Consider the following 19185-nt stretch of genomic DNA (forward strand, 5'->3'; position numbering starts at 1 on the left):
TATTAGGTATGTCAGCTGTGAAGTGCCAATGTTCCATCCTCAGAATAACCAGTTCCATTTTGGGATATTTGTACCAAGTATAATAATTTACACCAGTGATGAGCATCAACCGAGGGTGCTTGTGCTGCCCCAATGGGTATCACTAAGGGAAAAATTTCCAGTGAATATGTGCAGGACACACACACACAAAGAACGGGCTTCACATGTGCAATCACTCAGAGACGTTGGCTAGTATTTGATTTTAGACATTACAAATTTAACACTGCAAAACATTTAGACTGAGATTTTTTCAAAACTGTCTAAGGGATTTGGATGCCCAATTTCCACTAAAAATAATGAGAACTGAGCATCAAAATCCTTTCAGTGGATTTGAAAGTTTCAGCTTTAAAGCTTAATGCAACAGTATAGCATTGTTTGCAGTGAATTAAAATAATAATTGTATGAAATAAAACTTAACAGTTCTCAACCTTACTTCCAGGGAAAGCAAAACTCAAAGTTGACAGTGAATAAAATAAACAAACAAATTATGTTTGGAATGATGGCTTTCTTTTCCACTTCAGAATCAATAGTATTGATTAATATAGTGATAGAGTTTCTGCTCCAGTGAGTGATTCATGATCTTTTCTCTCTCTTCAAGTCTCTAGAATGAACACAGCAAACTCTTCCTCAAAACAGATTTTGTATGGTCACAAAAGAACTTGAAACTGGATTTTCTTTAAGTGACAAAGTCCAGCAAAATGCCTAGCACCAGTGATAGAGAAGGCTAAGTGAAATTTTTATTCAGGTGGCAAATATCTTGGGAGGGATTCTACTGGAAAAATCACCACCTATTTATAGGAGTCGATAGAGGCTTTTCAGATTACATCATTCCCATCACTGTAAACTCATTTGTCATAGTTTAAAAGCTTTTTCCACAGGTATGTGAATTAAATAGGAAGCTATCAAATTAAAAAATTAGTTTGATCATTATTACTTTTAAAAATTGTCCAAATTACATAAATAATAGGATGAAATTTTAAAAGCAAATGAATGTTAACTGGCCCACAAACTATTTCAGATAAAACTACACTCTACAGCATAAAGATTAAAGTCATAAAGGTGGAAAAAATTCATTGCCTCAGGGCTTCCTGTTTCTCACAGCAGACAGATGGATGCCTAGAAATCAAACACCACCAGACTTTATTACAATGTCCACACTTTATTAATAACAAATATTATTCACTAATGATACAGAGAAGGCAGAAGTGGCTCAATAGATCTCTCTTCTTTGCATTTGGAAAGAGGTTGGATGATGTAGTCACATCTTACAGTGGCAATGAAATATTCCTATTCCAACAGTAGCTAAGGAGGATGTTAAACAGTAACTAAAATTACATATTTTTAATCTGCAGAATCAGATAACTTGCAGCCAAGAATTTTTTTAAAGAATTGCAAAGGAGCTCTCTAAACCAGTGGTTCCCAAACTTGTTCCGCCGCTTTTGCAGGGAAAGCCTCTGGCGGGCCAGGCCGGTTTGTTTACCTGCCGCGTCCACAGGTTCGGCCAATTGCGGCTCCCAGTGGTCGCGGTTTGCTGCTCCAGGCCAAGGGGCGCCACTTCCAGCAGCTCCCATTGGCCTGGAGCAGCGAACCGCAGCCACTGGGAGCCGCAATCGGCCGAACCTGTGGACGCGGCAGGTAAACAAACCAGCCTGGCCCGCCAGAGGCTTTCCCTGCACAAGCAGAGGAACAAGTGTGGGAACCACTGCTCGAAACCATTGATGTTGCTATTTAACAAATCTTTAGACTCTAAAGAGGTTCCAGAGGACTGGAAGAGAGCTAATGGTGTGCCAATATATTTAAAAGTTAAATGGGACACCCTGGGTAACTGAAGACTGGATAGGTGACATTGATCCAGGGCAAAATAATGAAAATGCTGATACAGGGAGAAATCAATAATGAAGTAACAGACAGCAGCATAATTAATGCCAATCAATATAGTTTTATGGAAAATAGGTCTTGTCAAACAAACTTGATATAATTTTTTTTATGAGAGTACCAGTTTGGTTGATAAAGGTAACTGTTGCCATAACATCGTTAGATTTCTGTAAAGCACTGGATTTAGCACCATAAAACATTTGCATTAAAAAATAAGCACTCTATATAAAACCAATGTAACACAAATTAAATAGACTAAAATGGATAGATCTCAAAAAGTAATATTAGATGGGGAATCATCATTCATTAGGGGTTTCTCTACTGTGGTACCATAGGTATTTGTTTTTGGCCCAGTGCTATTCAATATCTTTATCAATCATCCAGAAGAAAATATAAAACCATTGTTGGTAAAGTATGCTGGTGACACAAAAATTGGTCAAGTGGTAAATAATGATATGGACACATCTGTTATACAGAGTGATCCTAAGCTGGGATCATTTGAACAACATGTATTTTAATACAGCCAAATATATGACCATACATCTAGGAACTAAGAACACAAGTCATACCCAATTGGGGGCTGTGTCCTGGAAAACTGACTCTATAAAGGACTTAGAGGTCAGCCAAATAACCATTTGAACATGAGCTTCCAGTGTGATGTTAAGGCTAATGCAATGCTTGGATGTACAAACAAAGGAATATAGAGTGGGTGCAAGGAAGTGGAATTAATCTGGCATACAGCATTAATGACACCATCATTGGAATACTATGCCCAGCTCTGATGTCCATACCTCAAAAAGGGTTTTGAGAAATTGGCAAGGGTTCAGAAAAGAGCTACAAGAATGATCCAAACACAGGAAAACCTCCCTCATGGTGAGAAACTTATGAAGCTCAAACTGTTACATTTATCCAAGAGCAGGTTAGGTGGTGATATGATCACTATCTGGAAGTACCTACAAGGAAGGAAGATTTCTGATAACAGAGGGTTCTTTAATCTAGCAGACAAGGCCATAACAAGTTCCAACAGCAGGAAGTTGAGCTAGACAAATTACCACTAGAAATAAGCAACACATTTTTCAAAATGAGGGTAATTAACCATTGGAACAATTTACCTAGAAACATGGGGATTCTGTATCACTTTAAGTTTTTAAATCAAGATTAAATATCTTTCTAAAATATTTGCTATAGCTCAACCTGAAGTTATGGACTTGATGCAGGAATTACTGGAGAGGTTCTATGGTCTATATTAAGTAGGAGATCAAACTAAATAATCAAAATGGGTCCATTTTGGTATTAAAATCTATGGGTGAGCTTCAGCGTCTGTATGCCAGATGAACAGAGCTGGAGCTGTGTAAATAATCTCTAAAAGCCTGAGTTCTGGCTGGGAGAAAATTCTGCTGTTTCAGCCTGTCTTTGGAAGACCCTGAAATAGGGATATCGGAAGTTGGGAGAAGCATGTTGGGGCAGAGCCACAGCACATGGTACTGTGGAGACTGCGGGTACTAGGAGGGTACAGGAGGCTGCTGTAATTTGGACAAACCTCGGGTGGCCTGTCTAAATCACACTTGCTCCCTTATCCAGTCACAACATGGATTGGGAGGGTGCAAAAGTGGCTTAAAGTCACTTTAGCCCATCTTACCTCTGTGCTACAACTCTTACTCGTGCAGCACAGAATCTCACCCTATGAAACTACAAACTGTAAGGATCAATCCTGCACTATCAGGGAGATGAATAAGATGAATTAACCAATTTTTAAAGCTTTTCTCACCTCTGCAAGTTGAAACTTAACATCTGAATAACAGAAAATAAATGTAAACCCTTTTGTGGCTGGGGATAAGACCATCCATGATTCACCTTACTTCATACTCCACCTTAAAGGTAGTGTGTGGTATATAAAAACCTTGCTTACCCTATCTCACTGTGAGCAATCCCCCAGTAAATCTGGTGTTGGCACACACCACCAATCTATGCTAAAATAAGCAAGGAGGCACATTTTGATACTAGCGTGCCTGGGAAGATCCATGGACTGAGCAAGAGGGTAGCAGAAAACTAAAGCAGCTACATGGCCCTTTCTGGCTTTTATAACTGCATCTACTTATTTAAATTACAGATTTGAGAGCTATGCCTGGTGGGACTGCTGTGGAAACTAGATTTACACTATTCCTCTGTAACATGCCTGATGGACAATCATCAATTTCACCTTTGAGCATCAGGTGTTTTCTCATTCTGTCTTCACTGTAGATATGCGCGAGTGTGTGCGCACACACACACACACACACATCAATTCGAATCTTCTAAACTTGGAAAGCTGGAGTAAACAAACACCTCAAAATCAGAAGTATTCTCTCAATTAGTAAAAACCTGTATCATTTAATTTAATTTTAAATCTCAATAAAAAGAGTTTTCTAGTTACCCTTTCTCTTCCACAAAGATTATCTCAAAGTTTTTATGTATAAGTGATCTACATAAATGCAGCATATTATTATAGTGTTGGAAATGAAAAAACTGATTAGGGGTGAGATCCTCAGTGGCTGTAGGTCAGTATAGCCCCACCAAAGTCAATGGACCTGTGCTGATTTAAAGTAGCTGAAGATCTGTGTCAAGAATTTTAAACTTTCAAAGAATGATAAACGGTAATGGATATGGAATGGGAACCAAAGCAATATTGCCTTAGAGTATAACCTCAGGGATGGAGGTTGTTTGAAACTTTGAAATGTTCGTAACGCTGAACCAAAACATTATGGTGGTTCTTTCAAAAGTTTACAACTGAACATTGACTTAATACAGTCTTGAAACTTTACTATGCAGAAGAAAAATGCGGCTTTCCCTTTTTTTTTTTTTTTTGTATTTTACATTTAACACAGTGCTGTACTGTATTTGCCTTTGGGGGGGGGGGGTGTTTCTGCTGCTGCCTGACTGTGTACTTCCGATTCCAAAGGAGGAGTGTGGTTGACTGGTTAGTTCGTAACTCTGGTGTTTGTAACTCTGAGGTTCTACTCTACTATACGTCTTCATTATTTAGCACATATAAAATTCCTGTAAGGATGCAGATATTTTATTCAGAGAAACACAACTGTGTTCAGCTGAAAGCAATGTGTTGATTTTTAGAAAACCAACAGAGCCATTTGGATTTTGTTGAAACTTAAAAATAATAAGGAAAACATCCAGCTTACCAAAAAGTTTATACCTTTCAATTTTTGCTTTCATAAAGTTTAAAACAGGTGCAAAAGCACCACTATGGGATAAATCAGAACAAGAGCAAAACTCTAGCTTATTCAATGCATTGTTAACCAAAATGAGCAAAATTATTGACTTACTTCAGAATTAGTTTTGAATTTTAACAGGTACACAATAATCTTATTATTCACTTAAACCTGGAATTGGTTTAATTAAGAGAACAAGTCCAGTTAAAAGATTTTCCTACTGAGCTTGTTAATGACAATATAAATTTACTGTATGTTCACAGCTTGTGAGGATGAGGATTTATTCTTATTTTAGCAACTCTCTTCTTGTTCTTCTCCAACACATGGTAATAGTGCAATTTCCTTTTACTTACAAAGACACTAATTATAAAAGCATATAAGCTTTTACTCAGAGTTAATATGCTATCCCATGAAGAAATTCATTCTCAACAAAAATCCAAAAAGCTGACAGTTCCAGAATCCAGAAAACTGACAAAACCCTAATGCAACAAGCATCTGCTGGAACCAGGAAATTAACAGAGTTGTAGATGAAGTCTTTGGACATCTCCACTATGTAAAGGTTAGGATCAGCTCATCTATCTTAAGATGTACGACAGTGGGACTCTGCAGGGGTGAAGCTGTCCAAGACAGCAGATCCTATTTCCTATTTCACAATCAGGAATTAAGCCTATTGTGTTGTACTGTAGGATACTTTTGGTGAGGCCCCATCTGGAGTACTGTGTCCAGTTTTGGGCCTCACACTACAAGAAGGATGTGGAAAAATTGGAAAGAGTCCAGCGGAGGGCAACAAAAATGATTAGGAGGCTGGAGTACATGATTTATGAGGAGAAGCTGAGGGAACTTGGAATATCAGGGTTGGAAGGGACCTCAGGAGGTCATCTAGTCGAAACCCCCTGCTCAAAGCAGGACCAGTCCCCAACTAAATCATCCCACGGCTTTGTCAAGCCTGACCTTAAAAACCTCTAAGGAAGGAGATTCCACCACCTCCCTAGGTAACCCATTCTAGTGCTTCACCACCCTCCTAGTGAAAAAGTTTTTCCTAATATCCAACTTAAACCTCCCTCACTTCAACTTGAGACCATTACTCCTTGTTCTATCATCTGCTACCACTGAGAACAGTCTAGAATAGGGGTCGGCAACCTTTCGGAAGTGGTGTGCTGGGTTTTCATTTATTCACTCTAATTTAAGGTTCCGCGTGCCAGTAATACATTTTGACGTTTTTAGAAGGACTCTTTCTAGAAGTCTATAATATATAACTACGCTATTGTTGTATGTAAAGTAAATAAGGTTTTTTAAATGTTTAAGAAGCTTCATTTAAAATTAAATTAAAATGCAGAGCCCCCCGGACTGGTGGTCAGGACCTGGGCAATGTGAGTGCCACTGAAAATCAGCTCGCGTGCTGCCTTCGGCACCCGTGCCATAGGTTGCCTACCCCTGGTCTAGAACCATCCTCTCTGAACCCTCTTTCAGGTAGTTGAAAGCAGCTATCAAATCCCCCCTCATTTTTCTCTCCTGCAGATTAAATAATCTATACTTATTTAAATAACACCAAAGTCTCACTTCAATATTTATAGAATCATAGAAATGTAGGGCTGGAAGAGACTTTGAGAGGTCATCAAGTCCAGCCCCTTGCGCGGTAAACCAAGACCATCCTTGACAGATATTTGTCCAACATGTTCTTAAAAACTCCAAAGATGGGGATTCCACAGTCTCCCTTGGATGCCTATTCCAGACCTTCACTAGCCGTATAGTTAGAAAGTTTTTCTTAATATCTAATCTAAATCTCCCTTGCTTCAGATTAAGCCCATTACTTCTTGTCCTACCATCAGTGAACACTGAGAACAACTGATCACCATCCTCTTTATAACAGCCTTTAACATAACTGCAATTGTTATCAGGTTCCTCCTCAGACTTCTTTTCTCAAGACTAAACGTGCAGTTTATTTTAAATCTTTCCTCATAGGTGTGGTTTTCTAAATATTTTATCATTTTTGTTTCTCTTTGGACTCTCTCCAATTTGTCCACATCTTTCTGACTATGTCTATGATGCACACCAGTGGCGGCAGTGTATGTGGGTATGTGTAGCTACACATCACAGTGAAAAGCAGGCTGTATCCACACTGCAGTGTGCAGCAACATGTCAGTGAATGGCTTGGCAGCGGGGAGGCAGCGAGGAAAGACTTGACAGCTGCCAGAGACTGTCCCCATTGCTTCCCTGCCAGAGAGTCTCTCACTGTGGTGGGGAAAAACTCTGCCAGCTCCCAGCTGTCAAGCCTTTCCTCACTGCCGAGCTGGGAGCTGCTGGAGACTTGTCCCACTGCTGGAGCCTTTCACTGTGCTGAGGAAAGACTTCAGCAATGAGGAAGCAGTGGGACACTACACTGCTAAAAAGGCATTGCTTGGGTAAGTAGAGAGCTGTGTATGGTACATACCCCCAGGGTTCAGGCACATCCTTGCTCTACTCACCTCTAAGCATTGCCTTACAGTCTACACTGCTATTTATACCTATGCTATGCACTGTACCTCTCCAAAGGGTAGTGCTGATGCAGGGCATTATTCTCCTTAAGGTTCACCTTTTCCATTAATGTGTCTCTTTTCCTCTCTTTTTAACAAACCTTTAAAGTACTGACTTTGAAAAGGTTTTCTTCAGGATCACCCATTTTTTATTTTCTCTGATTACATCAACACTCCTCTCCACTGGCAGCGGCGCAGAGTGTATGTGTAGCTACAACCCACAGCGAAAAGCAGGCTGTGTCCACACTGCGGTATGTAGTTACACGTGAAATGCTCCGGCAGAAGGGAGGCAGTGGGGAAAGGCATCAGCAGCTTCCCACTCTAGCTTGCCACAATTTTGCAGCAATTCACTTGATTTGCTTTAACTCACCACATACACCAGGCCTACGTTCTCTCCAGCAGTTCTTCATATCAAACAATCTCAGGGTTTATTTACACAGGGCTTATTTACACTATCAACTTTTCAGACCAGCCATTTGCCATATTTACATGAATTGTCACACTTAGGTCTGGTCTACACTATGGGGGAGGGGGGTTGTCGAACTAAGGTACACGACTTCAGCTATGCGAATAGCGTAGCTGAAGTCGAACTACCTTAGTTCGACTGACTTACCCGTTCAGACGCGGCGGGGTCGAACTCCGCGGCTCCAAGGTCAACTCCGCCACCGCCGTTCGCGGTGGTGGAGTTCCGGAGTCGACCGGAGCGCGTGGGGAGTTCGAACTATTGCGTCTTGATTAGACGCGATAGTTCGAACTCCGAGAAGTCGAACTCACCGCGTCGACCCGCGCGGTAAGTATGGACCTACCCTAATACAGTACAGTATATGATTCTAACTCTTCTGTCAATGCAGATTCATCACATTAGTGCAACAGCATAACATAATTTCCATAGATATGGCTTACACTTGTATACCCATGTGTATTAACCCCAGACTTCCAAGATGGCATGGCTGTTAAAAACATTAGCATTTCTGTAAGGTAAGTATTCTTATTCTCAGTTTGCAGATGGGGAAGCTGTCCAAGGTCACTGAGGAAATAATTGTCAGATCTGGGATTGGAATTTAAGGCTTGATTTAGTTGGTGTTGGTCCTGCTTTGAGCAGGGGATTGACTAGATGACCTCCTGAAGCAGGATGCCAACTGATCAAATGACCAGGAGCCAAGAAACCCTGGGTTCTTATCCCAGCTAAACTAATTTATGGCATTTTGCAGCAATTCACTTGATGCTCCTGGGCTTCATCTAACGCAAATTAACCATATGATATTTGAGGAAAACTACAAATTGAAAATGATGAGAAATGAATCACTGATACAGGTGTTATTGTAAAAAATATGCCTCCCTAATCTTTCATATATCCTCAACATAACAAAAGTCTAATGATGTGTATTTTATATTTTCCACAGTCTAATGAACAATTAAGAAAACACAATGTTTTAACCACTTTGGCATTAAAATACATCAAGTATATTCTAGAAGGTAGCATCTGTTTAGACCCACAGTGTGCACATTATACTCTTCCCCTATATCAGAATACTGAGCAACACCTCGGGCATACACTTAAAAAGCATGGCCTTGAATGTGTGTAGGAATAGCGCAGTATCTCTCATTCATAAATATATCAATGTGTATTTTCTACACTTCATCTTTGCTTTATTAAAATAGAATATGTCAGCAGGCTACTGTCCAATTATAAAAGTTAAAAGGATTAAAAAGAATGATTTCCAAAATTCAGTTGAAATGCCAAAGACCCCACTGTCCATGATTAAATAAGTATTAAGAAGGTCTATTTTTGCTGCTTTTGTGCCTGCATAAATTTGAATAATTTTGTTTTGTGCATTAATGGAATAAATGAACCCAATCTAAGGTTTTGTAAAAAATCAAAATATAGGAGAAATGCCTTACTGTATTTTAATTTTTCAAAAAGAGAACCTGCACTTACCTGCCCTCTGACACTGTACTATCTTCTCATATACACTATTTGCGGTTTCAATCAGAGTCTTGATGGTCTGAATCATCTGCAGAGAAAATATCAGATTAAACTGTTCAAACATATATTTATAAAATTGTCTTAAAATATTAATCATGATTGGTACGGTTGTATCTTTGAAAGATATGCGCTTAAACTCAGGACTATTTAGTTTTGAAGCCACAAACATTATTTAAACATCTATTATTTAAACATCTATTATTAGTTTTTGCATAACTTTGTTTTCCTTGTTGGTACCAGGCAGATGGAAGCTCCAAACTTAGCATGAAGGAAGGAGGAATGTGGTGTTGGTGGTTTGGGATTTGTGAAGAGGTTTATAAAACACACTGTGGTTTACCATTAGCCCACTGTTTGTCAAACGAAAGGGGAAAAATATTCCTATTTACCAGCTAATTCACATTCTATGGTTTGGTCAAGACAACCTGGATGCTGTTTCCTCCTCCTCACCCTGACATTCAGGATGACAACCAATCACCATCTAATATTTTCTGTTCTCTGTGTACTCTCCCTCTACTTTTCCAGATTGGTTCCTTATAATTGCCTTTTTGTAGCTTGATCTGTAGAGAGAAAACATCCTATAGAGGAAGAACAAGAGACTCAAGGCCAAACTAGAAGAGGGAGTTGGAAGGTGAAGGAGTAGAAAGAAAGGGAACCACTGACTTCTTCACCAGCTCTTTCTAGACAGTTTCTTATGGAAGCCCTGCTCTAAGCAGTCAGGGACAGATTTGTAAAGATATGTAAGCACCTAACTCCCTCACAAATTTGGTACTCTATAATCAGGGATGCATCCATAGATGCCGGCACTTACAGTCAATAGTGCCTGGTGAAGTGTATAAGGAATGCTAGGCAGCAGGTTTGCTGCATAGTTTGTTCATTGCTGTCTCTGCTCTCTGATCCAGCAGACAGCAATTGTTTTAGTGGATCAAATTATATGTTTTACCTGAAATTTTCTTTTCTCTGAGAGATCATGTTCCCTGTGGTGAACAGACATCTGCATAAGCTCTACAGCAAAAATCCCCCTTAAGATAACCCACCTGGGAAAGAGTTACTTCAACAAACACAGTTGAGGAGGGGTTCCCTCACCCACTTTTTTTTTTGAAGTGTTTTCAGTTTGAGAGAAGTGGAGAACTCCTTTTGCATGTTGCTTTGAGCAAGGGATGAACCAAACTGGAGAAAAAGAGGAGAAAGCCTTAGATTCTGGGTCACAACAGGTGATCTTCTTGCCTTTCACAGTGAGTGAGGAGGAAGAACCCAATGTCTGCATTAACATAGACCATACCACAGAAATTTAACTGTAACTTTTACTTCCAGTTAACAGAAAGCTGAGCTAGACAAACTAAAGATTATCACACCTCTACCTCGATATAACGTGACCCGATATAACACGAATTCGGATATAACGCGGTAAAGCAGTGCTCTGGGGGTCTGGGCTGTGCACTCTGGTGGATCAAAGCAAGTTCAATATAACACGGTTTCACCTATAACACAGAAAGATTTTTTGGCTCCCGAGGACAGCGTTATATCGAGGTAGAGGTGTATTTGAAAGTAATCCTGGCCCTTCTTCTAGGACTACAAGGTTATAAGATACATATATTAAAATACAAAGAAATATGCAGCAGCTCAGATCTCATGTTTAAGGTAGAAATAAACAGAACATGAACCACAACTGTAGAGTTCTGTTCTAGAGTCTGGAGCCCATTATTTCGGATTGGGTTGTTCATTTTATACAACTAATTCTCCCATTCCTAGTTACCTCTACTTAATTTTGAAAAATCAAAATATCTTGATTTCTGATTAGATTCCAGAAGTCCTTCAAAAAGAAGAAAATAAAGTGCATATCACAACATTAAATAATGAGAAAAAAATCACAACTACCTTAACTAAGCTGCATTTGAAATAGTAGTGCTGATCTAGTCCTCTGTTGGACTATTTATTGTACATAAACACCTTATATTTGGCACCCACAGAGGCAAAAGTTGCCAGATAAATAAAACTGAACTGATTACTAGATAATTAAGTACTGTATACTGAGCATGCTAACATTTTAAAGAGAGTCATATTTTAACTAAGAGAAAGCTGTAAGACCCAAAATATTGTATGTCACCCCAAACAGACTTTTCTGAGAATCACTGCAAGCTGTTTATTCCCAATTTTTCCTGAGAAAGCTGTAAGAGTATTTTGTTTCATGGTGTTCATCACTAATGATATGTTTTCAACAACAGTTAGAAATTACAATTAATCTGCTCTATAGATGTCCTTGAAAGACAAGGAATTTGCCAGTTGTTTCAATATGCATGTCATGAAGTGTGTGTTTGTTTGCTTCTGTAATAGGCTTGAATACTAGGAACCAAGATACAGTTGATTTAAATCACAAATAGCCTTGCAATACCAGAACATGTTATTTTACTAACTAGCTGTAACAAGATTGCACAGCTCCCTGTGAGGAGAGTCCTGTTGATTTGAAAAATGAAAATCACCTTGGAAATAATTCCCTGAGAATGTGTGGACACTGTTTTAATCAGAATGCCAATACACAACAACTGGGAATCCAATTTACAGCTATACAGTCCAATTAAAAGCATTGGACTGGGGGTTTTCCTAAAGAGCATTTTAATGTGAACAGAATAGGGCAAATATTCAGATAGGAGCAGTTTGAGTTAATAATATGGTCACTCATAAAAACCTGCCACTTGCCTTACATCAATATTTCTTGAATTCTTGGTATTCTGCGTAGTATATAAGAGGAAGTAAAAGGGAATACTGCAGATACAACAGCAACTATATCTACTTATGTAAGGCAAAATTGATAAGTTTTTAAGTTTAAGTTTTTAAGACGAGATGTCATGTAACTAAAAATCCATTCATCTCTTTGAAAATCTACCTCAATGTAAGACAAACAACATCTTAGTTTTGTACTGACAACAAATCCTACATTCTAAACTTTTCAGCCATCAGTATTTAGTATCAAATGGTTTTTAACTCCTCACTATGATCATGAGTTCAGGTCCTCATCATTTCCCATCTTTATCAGTGTACACCACCCCAATGCCTACATCACTCCCACTCCAGACATTACAGAACTCACCCACTAATGGCTATCTCCCTGGCCTATTATTTTATCCATGTCACCCTGTCTTTGAATCCCTACAATAGTTCCCACTGCATCAAAGCCAAGTTTCTTGTCACTGTCTTCTATATAACTCCATAGCACTACCCTTATTTTGTTCCAAGTTGTTCCCTTCCCTTTTCCTCCCTCTATATGTTTGTCTACTTCTCCCACAACTGTCTCTATACTGTCTTCATACCAGATCCACTGTAGAGAACCCCTTCCTTAGCTTATCAGCACCTTGCAGTGTTCAACTCCTTCTGAAGAGACACGTCTGCCCTGATGCTTATAGGAAACTTGCTGACTGGCAACAGCAAGCTTAGGAGAAAAACAGAATCATTTTAATGTCACATTGTATTACCAAGACATGGCCAATCACTCTCTCATGACTCTACTTTGATATGGCACCTTTAGTCTATTTTTAGACTGAGAATCTTTGGAACAAGGACTGAGCCCAATTATGCTCCCATTTATTTCAATAGGAGTTATGGACCCCAGTACTGTTCTCACTGATAAAAGAAAATGCTAAAGCTCACTATGTGCAATAACTAGTAAAAAGATACCCTCTTGACAAAATAAACAGAAATCAACCTACAATTGTATGTGTTGCTGCCTATGATACTGGTACAGCAAAGATAGCTAAAATGTGGACTTGCCTTGCATGAATGGTTTTCAAACTTTTAAGCTCTATCTGCTGTTATCAATAGTTCTTTCACTCTAGAATCCCTTCTGTGACAGAGCTCAAACATGCAACAAGCTGTAACTATGTTACAGGAGAGAGAAATTGTGTTGCCCATTCAAAACATTTTGTTCTGCAACAGCTTTGAGAAATATTGGTGTTGGAATATATTAGCTTACTGCCATATGTTTACATTTAAGCAACATTACTATCATAATACCTACATCATTTTAATTCTGGCCCAAACTCAGCTATGTCTTACACTCAGAATATCTGTTTGTGTGTAAATAGGTTGCTCCCTTTTATTTGCCTACATTTTAGAAAGAACATAGGGTCAGTTCATTAGGTTAGTTCAGACAACAGCTAATTTAATGAGCTGAGGACCAACAATACCATCTCTTGCTTGAGCAGACAGAAGTGGAAAAAGTGGGTAGATGTAGAAATGACACATGAGCTCCAGTCTGGCCAACCTTTTCATATTGGAAGGTTGAGTCTGCTATGAGACTCAGACGTTCCAAAACAACAATTTTTTTGTAGCTTCTGTTCTCACCTTGGTCATAACATTCTCTAACAATTGTTTGACTGACAGGTTCTGGTTAACATGCTACAGAAGTAGCTAAGGTAAAACATGACTAGGAGAAAACCTGGACATATCAAAACTAACAATATTTCCAGATGTTGCTAGGGTACACGATGGGAAGCAAGCACTGAACTCAAAGGCAGTCTTCCTCCCCACCCCAAACAGAGAGCTGAACATTCCAATAATTTTCCTCTCCTGCCATCTTCTTCCAAGAGTACATTGCAACAAAAACCTCACATAGACAAGAATTAAATAGAACACTTTTCAGAATGAATAAGCACTGCACCACAGGATCATTATGAAAGGGATGTTACTGCAAAGTTCTCGCACACAGCAAGCTTCACTCAGTGTTCCCAGAAGATGCTGGATCTGAATGTGATAGGTCCGGTCTGAGAAGCAATCATGGGGTGGTTGGTTGGCAGTGTTGATATTCTCACCATGAATTTCAGTTTCTATGAAACAACGGTAACACAGATATGACTAGCAGGATGTTAACAGAATGAAAATATAGGGGCCGGTCCTTCACCCTTCAATGGGAGTAGGATCAAGCCCATAACGATGATTTTGGGAATATCTTACAGTAAAATTGTACATAACACTTCCAGAATAAGATATTTTAAGAAAGGCTCATGTCATCCTATTTTTTTTAAATACGATTCCCCCGCGCTCCTCAGAGCATACACACTCTTCCCTTCAGTAAGTGCAGTACATGTATATGGTTGCTGAACTGTTCATCTTCCAGACTGATCTGATGTACCAAATTCTTTTGTATCCAAGCCAAAATGACGATTTCATGAAAATATAAGTTGCGAGGCATGTGACATCTATAGGGAGGCCTGTGACATTCTTCATTAAAACTTACTTGAGATAAATAATATTGTGCAATATTATTGATCTCAAGTAAGTTTTAATGAAGAATGTCACAGGCCTCCCTATACAAGGGAGATAAAAATCAATGATTTTATTGGGGGGGGACACACGACTGATTTTTTTATATAAATGGATTGTTTTATTTTGTTCTTTAAATTACAAGATGTTTTTCTTTTTAAAAATAGACCAGTTTAAAATGAAATCCAAATTTAATACAAAATAGGTTAAGGGTTGGCCCTAAACTTATTATAATCTTTTAAACAGTTATATAAAACAAATATATTGAAGACTGCTTTTCTATATAAAGAAAGTTAAAGTCTGCTTTTTTTATATGAATCATAGAATCACAGAAGAAAGAATAAGGAGAAAAACATCCAACTTTTGAGATCAAGCACAAAAGGTCATGTACTGTATTAAGGGCTTATCCTGTGGGGGAACCAGGGGCTGCGTTACTGGGTGCAAAAGTCATCACAGGCATTGAGACTTAGCCTCTGACTCCAGGAGACATCATCATGTATCATTAGGATCATCCATTGAGCCCACCTGGGTGATCTCATACGCCTATTTTATAGGTTCTCCCTACCTGAGCTCTGATGGGTTCAGTTATCAAATTAACTCTCTACCTCTTAGAAAAACACTGATAGGCCCAGTAACGATCAGCCCTTGCTTTTGGATAGTTCTGGGCACTTTGTGAATGGCCTTGCTCAGTGTCCTTACATGTTTACACAGACTGAGATACAACAAACAGAAACCCATTAACTTCTCCAGTAACTATCTCTCTCTCTCTCTCTCTAAACAAAAGACTATAGTGCAAAGGCACATGAGTTACAAAAGCAAAAGTCTTGGATTGTTGTTAGTTCTTGTTTTTCTGGGGGTAGGGTGGGGATGGGGCAGAGGAGTTATGCGACAAGGGAGAAGGAGCTGTGTGTGCAACCAGCAAGGAGCAACACTGATGTCCAAGCAGCACAATCTGGGAAGAAGGACAATATTCTTCAGAGTGCAGCCTCTAGTATTGTCAATGACTGGGAACTGGAGGAAAAAACTGCCTTAGGTTCAGGTCACAAATACCACCCGATCTGGGAATATTTTCAAGAAAGTCCTGTACTTCTAGGTAAAAAAGAAACGTGCACCAAATGTGAATAATGGAACAAATGTGAATAGTAAAGAGATACAAGGCCTGGCTATCAGAATGAAACAACATTATGAAAAATGCTCCTCAGAAAGCAATGACTTTGAAGATGATGACATGGACATATCTGAATTATCTTAGTCAACTCCTTAGTAAATTTATTATGAACCAATCTTAAGGACTGCCTACCATGTATTACTATGCTAGTAAATGATGACTTAGATTATTGTCATACATTTGTGTTTGGGGTAGATTACTCTTACCTATGAATTTCAAAATGTTTTTGTTCAAAATATAATTGGTATGTTAGTTTGTTGTGGGAGGATTTATGAATTACATTTTCACTGTTACTACTGGACTTCTGAAATGATTTTTCAATTGCTCAATATAGTCAAGTTTCAGAGTGGTAGCTGTGTTAGTCTGTATCAGCAAAAAGAACAAGGAGTACTTGTGGCACCTTAGAGACTAAACAAATGTATTTGGGCATAAGCTTTCGTGGGCTAAAACCCACTTCATCAGATGCATGGAGTGGAAAATACAGCAGGAAGATGTGTATATATATACACACATACACACACACATATACAGAGAACTTGAAAAAATGGGGGTTGCCATACCAACTCTAATCAGACAAATCAATTAAAGTGGGCTATTATCAGCAGGAGGAAAAAAAACTTTTGTAGTGGTAATCAGGATGGCCCATTTCAAACAGTTGACAAGAAGATGTAACAGTAGGGGGGAAAATTAGCATGGGGAAATAGTTTTTAGTTTGTGTAATGACCCATCCACTCACAGTCTTTATTTAGGCCTAATTTCATGGTGTCCAGTTTGCAAATTAATTCCAGTTCTGCAGTTTCTCGTTGGAGTCTATTTTTGAAGTTTTGTTGTTGAAGAAATGCCACTTTTAGGTCTGTAACTGAGTACCCAGGGAGGTTGAAGTGTTCTCCCACTGGTTTTTGAATGTTATAATTTTTTACGTCTCATTTGTGTCCATTTATTCTTTTGCGTAGAGACTGTCGGGTTTAGCCAATGTACATGGCAGAGGGGCATTGCTGGCACATGATGGCATATATCACATAGGTAGATGTACAGATGAACGAGCCCCTGATGGTGTGGCTGATGTGATTAGGTCCTATGATGGTGTCCCTTGAATAGATATGTGGACAGAATTGGCAACAGGGTTTGTTGCAAGGATAGGTCCCTAGGTTGGTGTTTTTGTTGTGTGGTGTGTGGTCGCTGGTGAGTATTTGCTTCAGGTTGAGGGGCTGTCTATAAGCAAGGACTGGCCTGTCTCCCAAGGTCTGTGAGAGAGAGGGATCGCCCTTCAGGCTAGGTTGTAGATCCTTGATGATGCGCTGGAGAGGTTTTAGTTGGGGTTGAAGGTGACGGCTAGTTGCGTTCTGTTACTTTGTTGGGCCTGTCTTATAGTAGGTGACTTCTGGGTACTCTTCTGGCTCTGTCAATCAGTTTCTTGATTTCAACAGGTGGGTTTTGTAGTTTTAAAAATGCTTGATAGAGATCCTGTAGGTGTTTGTCTCTGTCTGAGGGGTTGGAGCAAATGCAGTTGTATCTTAGAGCTTGGCTGTAGACAATGGATCGTGTGATGTGGTCTGGATGAAAGCTGGAAGCATGTAGGTAAGTATAGCGGTCAGTAGGTTTCTGGTATAGGGTGGTGTTTATGTGACCATCACTTATTAGCACTGTAGTGTCCAGGAAGTGGATCTCTTGTGTGGACTGATCCAGGATGAGGTTGATGGGGGATGGAAATTGTTGAAATCCTGGTGGAATTCCTCAAGGGCTTCTTTTCCATGGGTCCAGATGAAGAAGATGTCATCAATGTAGCACAAGTACAGTAAGGTTGTTAGGGGACGAGAGCTGAGGAAGCGTTGTTCTAAGTCAGCCATAAAAATGTTGGCATACTGTGGGGCCATGCAGGTAACCATAGCAGTGCCGCTGACTTGAAGGTATACATTGTTCCCAAATGTGAAATAATTGTGGGTGAGGACAAAGTCACAAAGTTCAGCCACCAGGTTTGCTGTGACATTATTGGGGATACTGTTCCTGACGGCTTGTAGTCCATCTTTGTGTGGAATGTTGGTGTAGAGGGCTTCTACATCCATAGCGGCTAGGGTGGTGATTTCTGGAAGATCACCAATGGATTGTAGTTTCCTCAGGAAGTAAGTGGTGTCTTTAAGATAGCTGGGAGTGCTGGTAGCATAGGGCCTGAGGAGAGAGTCTACATAGCAAGACAATCCTGCTGTCAGGGTGCCAATGCCTGAGATGATGGGGCATCCAGGATTTCCAGGTTTATGGATCTTGGGTAGCAGACAGAATACCCCTGGTCGGGGTTGACAGGAACAAATCTGCACAGACACACCCTTAGAATTCTGACCAGGGGTATTCTATCTGCTACCTGGGGAAAGCTCAGTCTAAGGCTTTCCCCAGCTGGCATATTCCACACCAAGAAAGTAAAAAGGAGAGTGGAATGCTTCTTTCTCTGATTGTTTCTGGGGTGAGTCCTCCCTTTCTCTCAGGGAGGGCCCTTTGGGGCAGTTATCCTAAAGATTTCTGACTTCCCTCTGCTCTGTGCGCTGCTGGAGCCATAGGTTGCAAGTCTGTTCTCTTCCAGATCTGCTACCTAATGAGTTGTTTCCTTGTCTCTTAATTCCTCTACCAGAACCAGCATTTGCTGTAGGTGTGGTGGGGTGGCACTGGCTGGGCCCAAAATAATCCTTTAACCCCTCGTTGCCCTCTGTGTACACCCTATCATACACACTCTCCCTCAAAATGGAGCCAGGGGAGCTGGGGCCAGGATATTGCTCCCCCCATTCTGGTGGGCTTTGCTGGTCTGATACTGAATTTGGAATGCACAGGGATGGAGGGACAGATACCAACACATAAGTCAGGAGTTTGTGTCCTTCCTGGTATTTAACCATCTTAAAGGTGTATGGTCGTTGATGAGCTTGAATGGGTTTCCCAGGAGATAATACTGGAGTGACTCCATGGCTCATTTTACTGCCAGGTCCTCTTTCTTTGTGACAGAGCAGGCCCATTCTCATGGAAACAGTCCACGGCTCAAATAGAGCCTGGGGTGTTCCTCCCCCTTTATTTCCTAAGATAAGATGGTGCTCAGTCCCACATCCCACATTGACTTTCTGGTCTGCAAAATGAATTCTTTGGAGAAGTCCAGACTGAATAGAACCA

General features: G+C 39.9%; 1 protein-coding gene across 2 annotated transcripts in view; it reads right to left on the reverse strand.

The window, feature by feature from the left end:
* PLCL2 (phospholipase C like 2) overlaps positions 1-19185 on the reverse strand; it is a 191645-nt gene that overhangs the window by 29154 nt on the left and 143306 nt on the right. For both annotated transcript variants that reach the window (XM_045006205.1, XM_045006206.1), the window contains exon 5: positions 9570-9645. In XM_045006205.1, the coding sequence (XP_044862140.1) occupies positions 9570-9645 (76 nt within the window). The remainder of the gene's footprint in view (positions 1-9569; positions 9646-19185) is intronic.

The sequence above is a fragment of the Mauremys mutica genome, chromosome 2 (genome assembly GCF_020497125.1).
Source record: "Mauremys mutica isolate MM-2020 ecotype Southern chromosome 2, ASM2049712v1, whole genome shotgun sequence".
Classification (NCBI taxonomy): Eukaryota; Metazoa; Chordata; order Testudines; family Geoemydidae; genus Mauremys; species Mauremys mutica.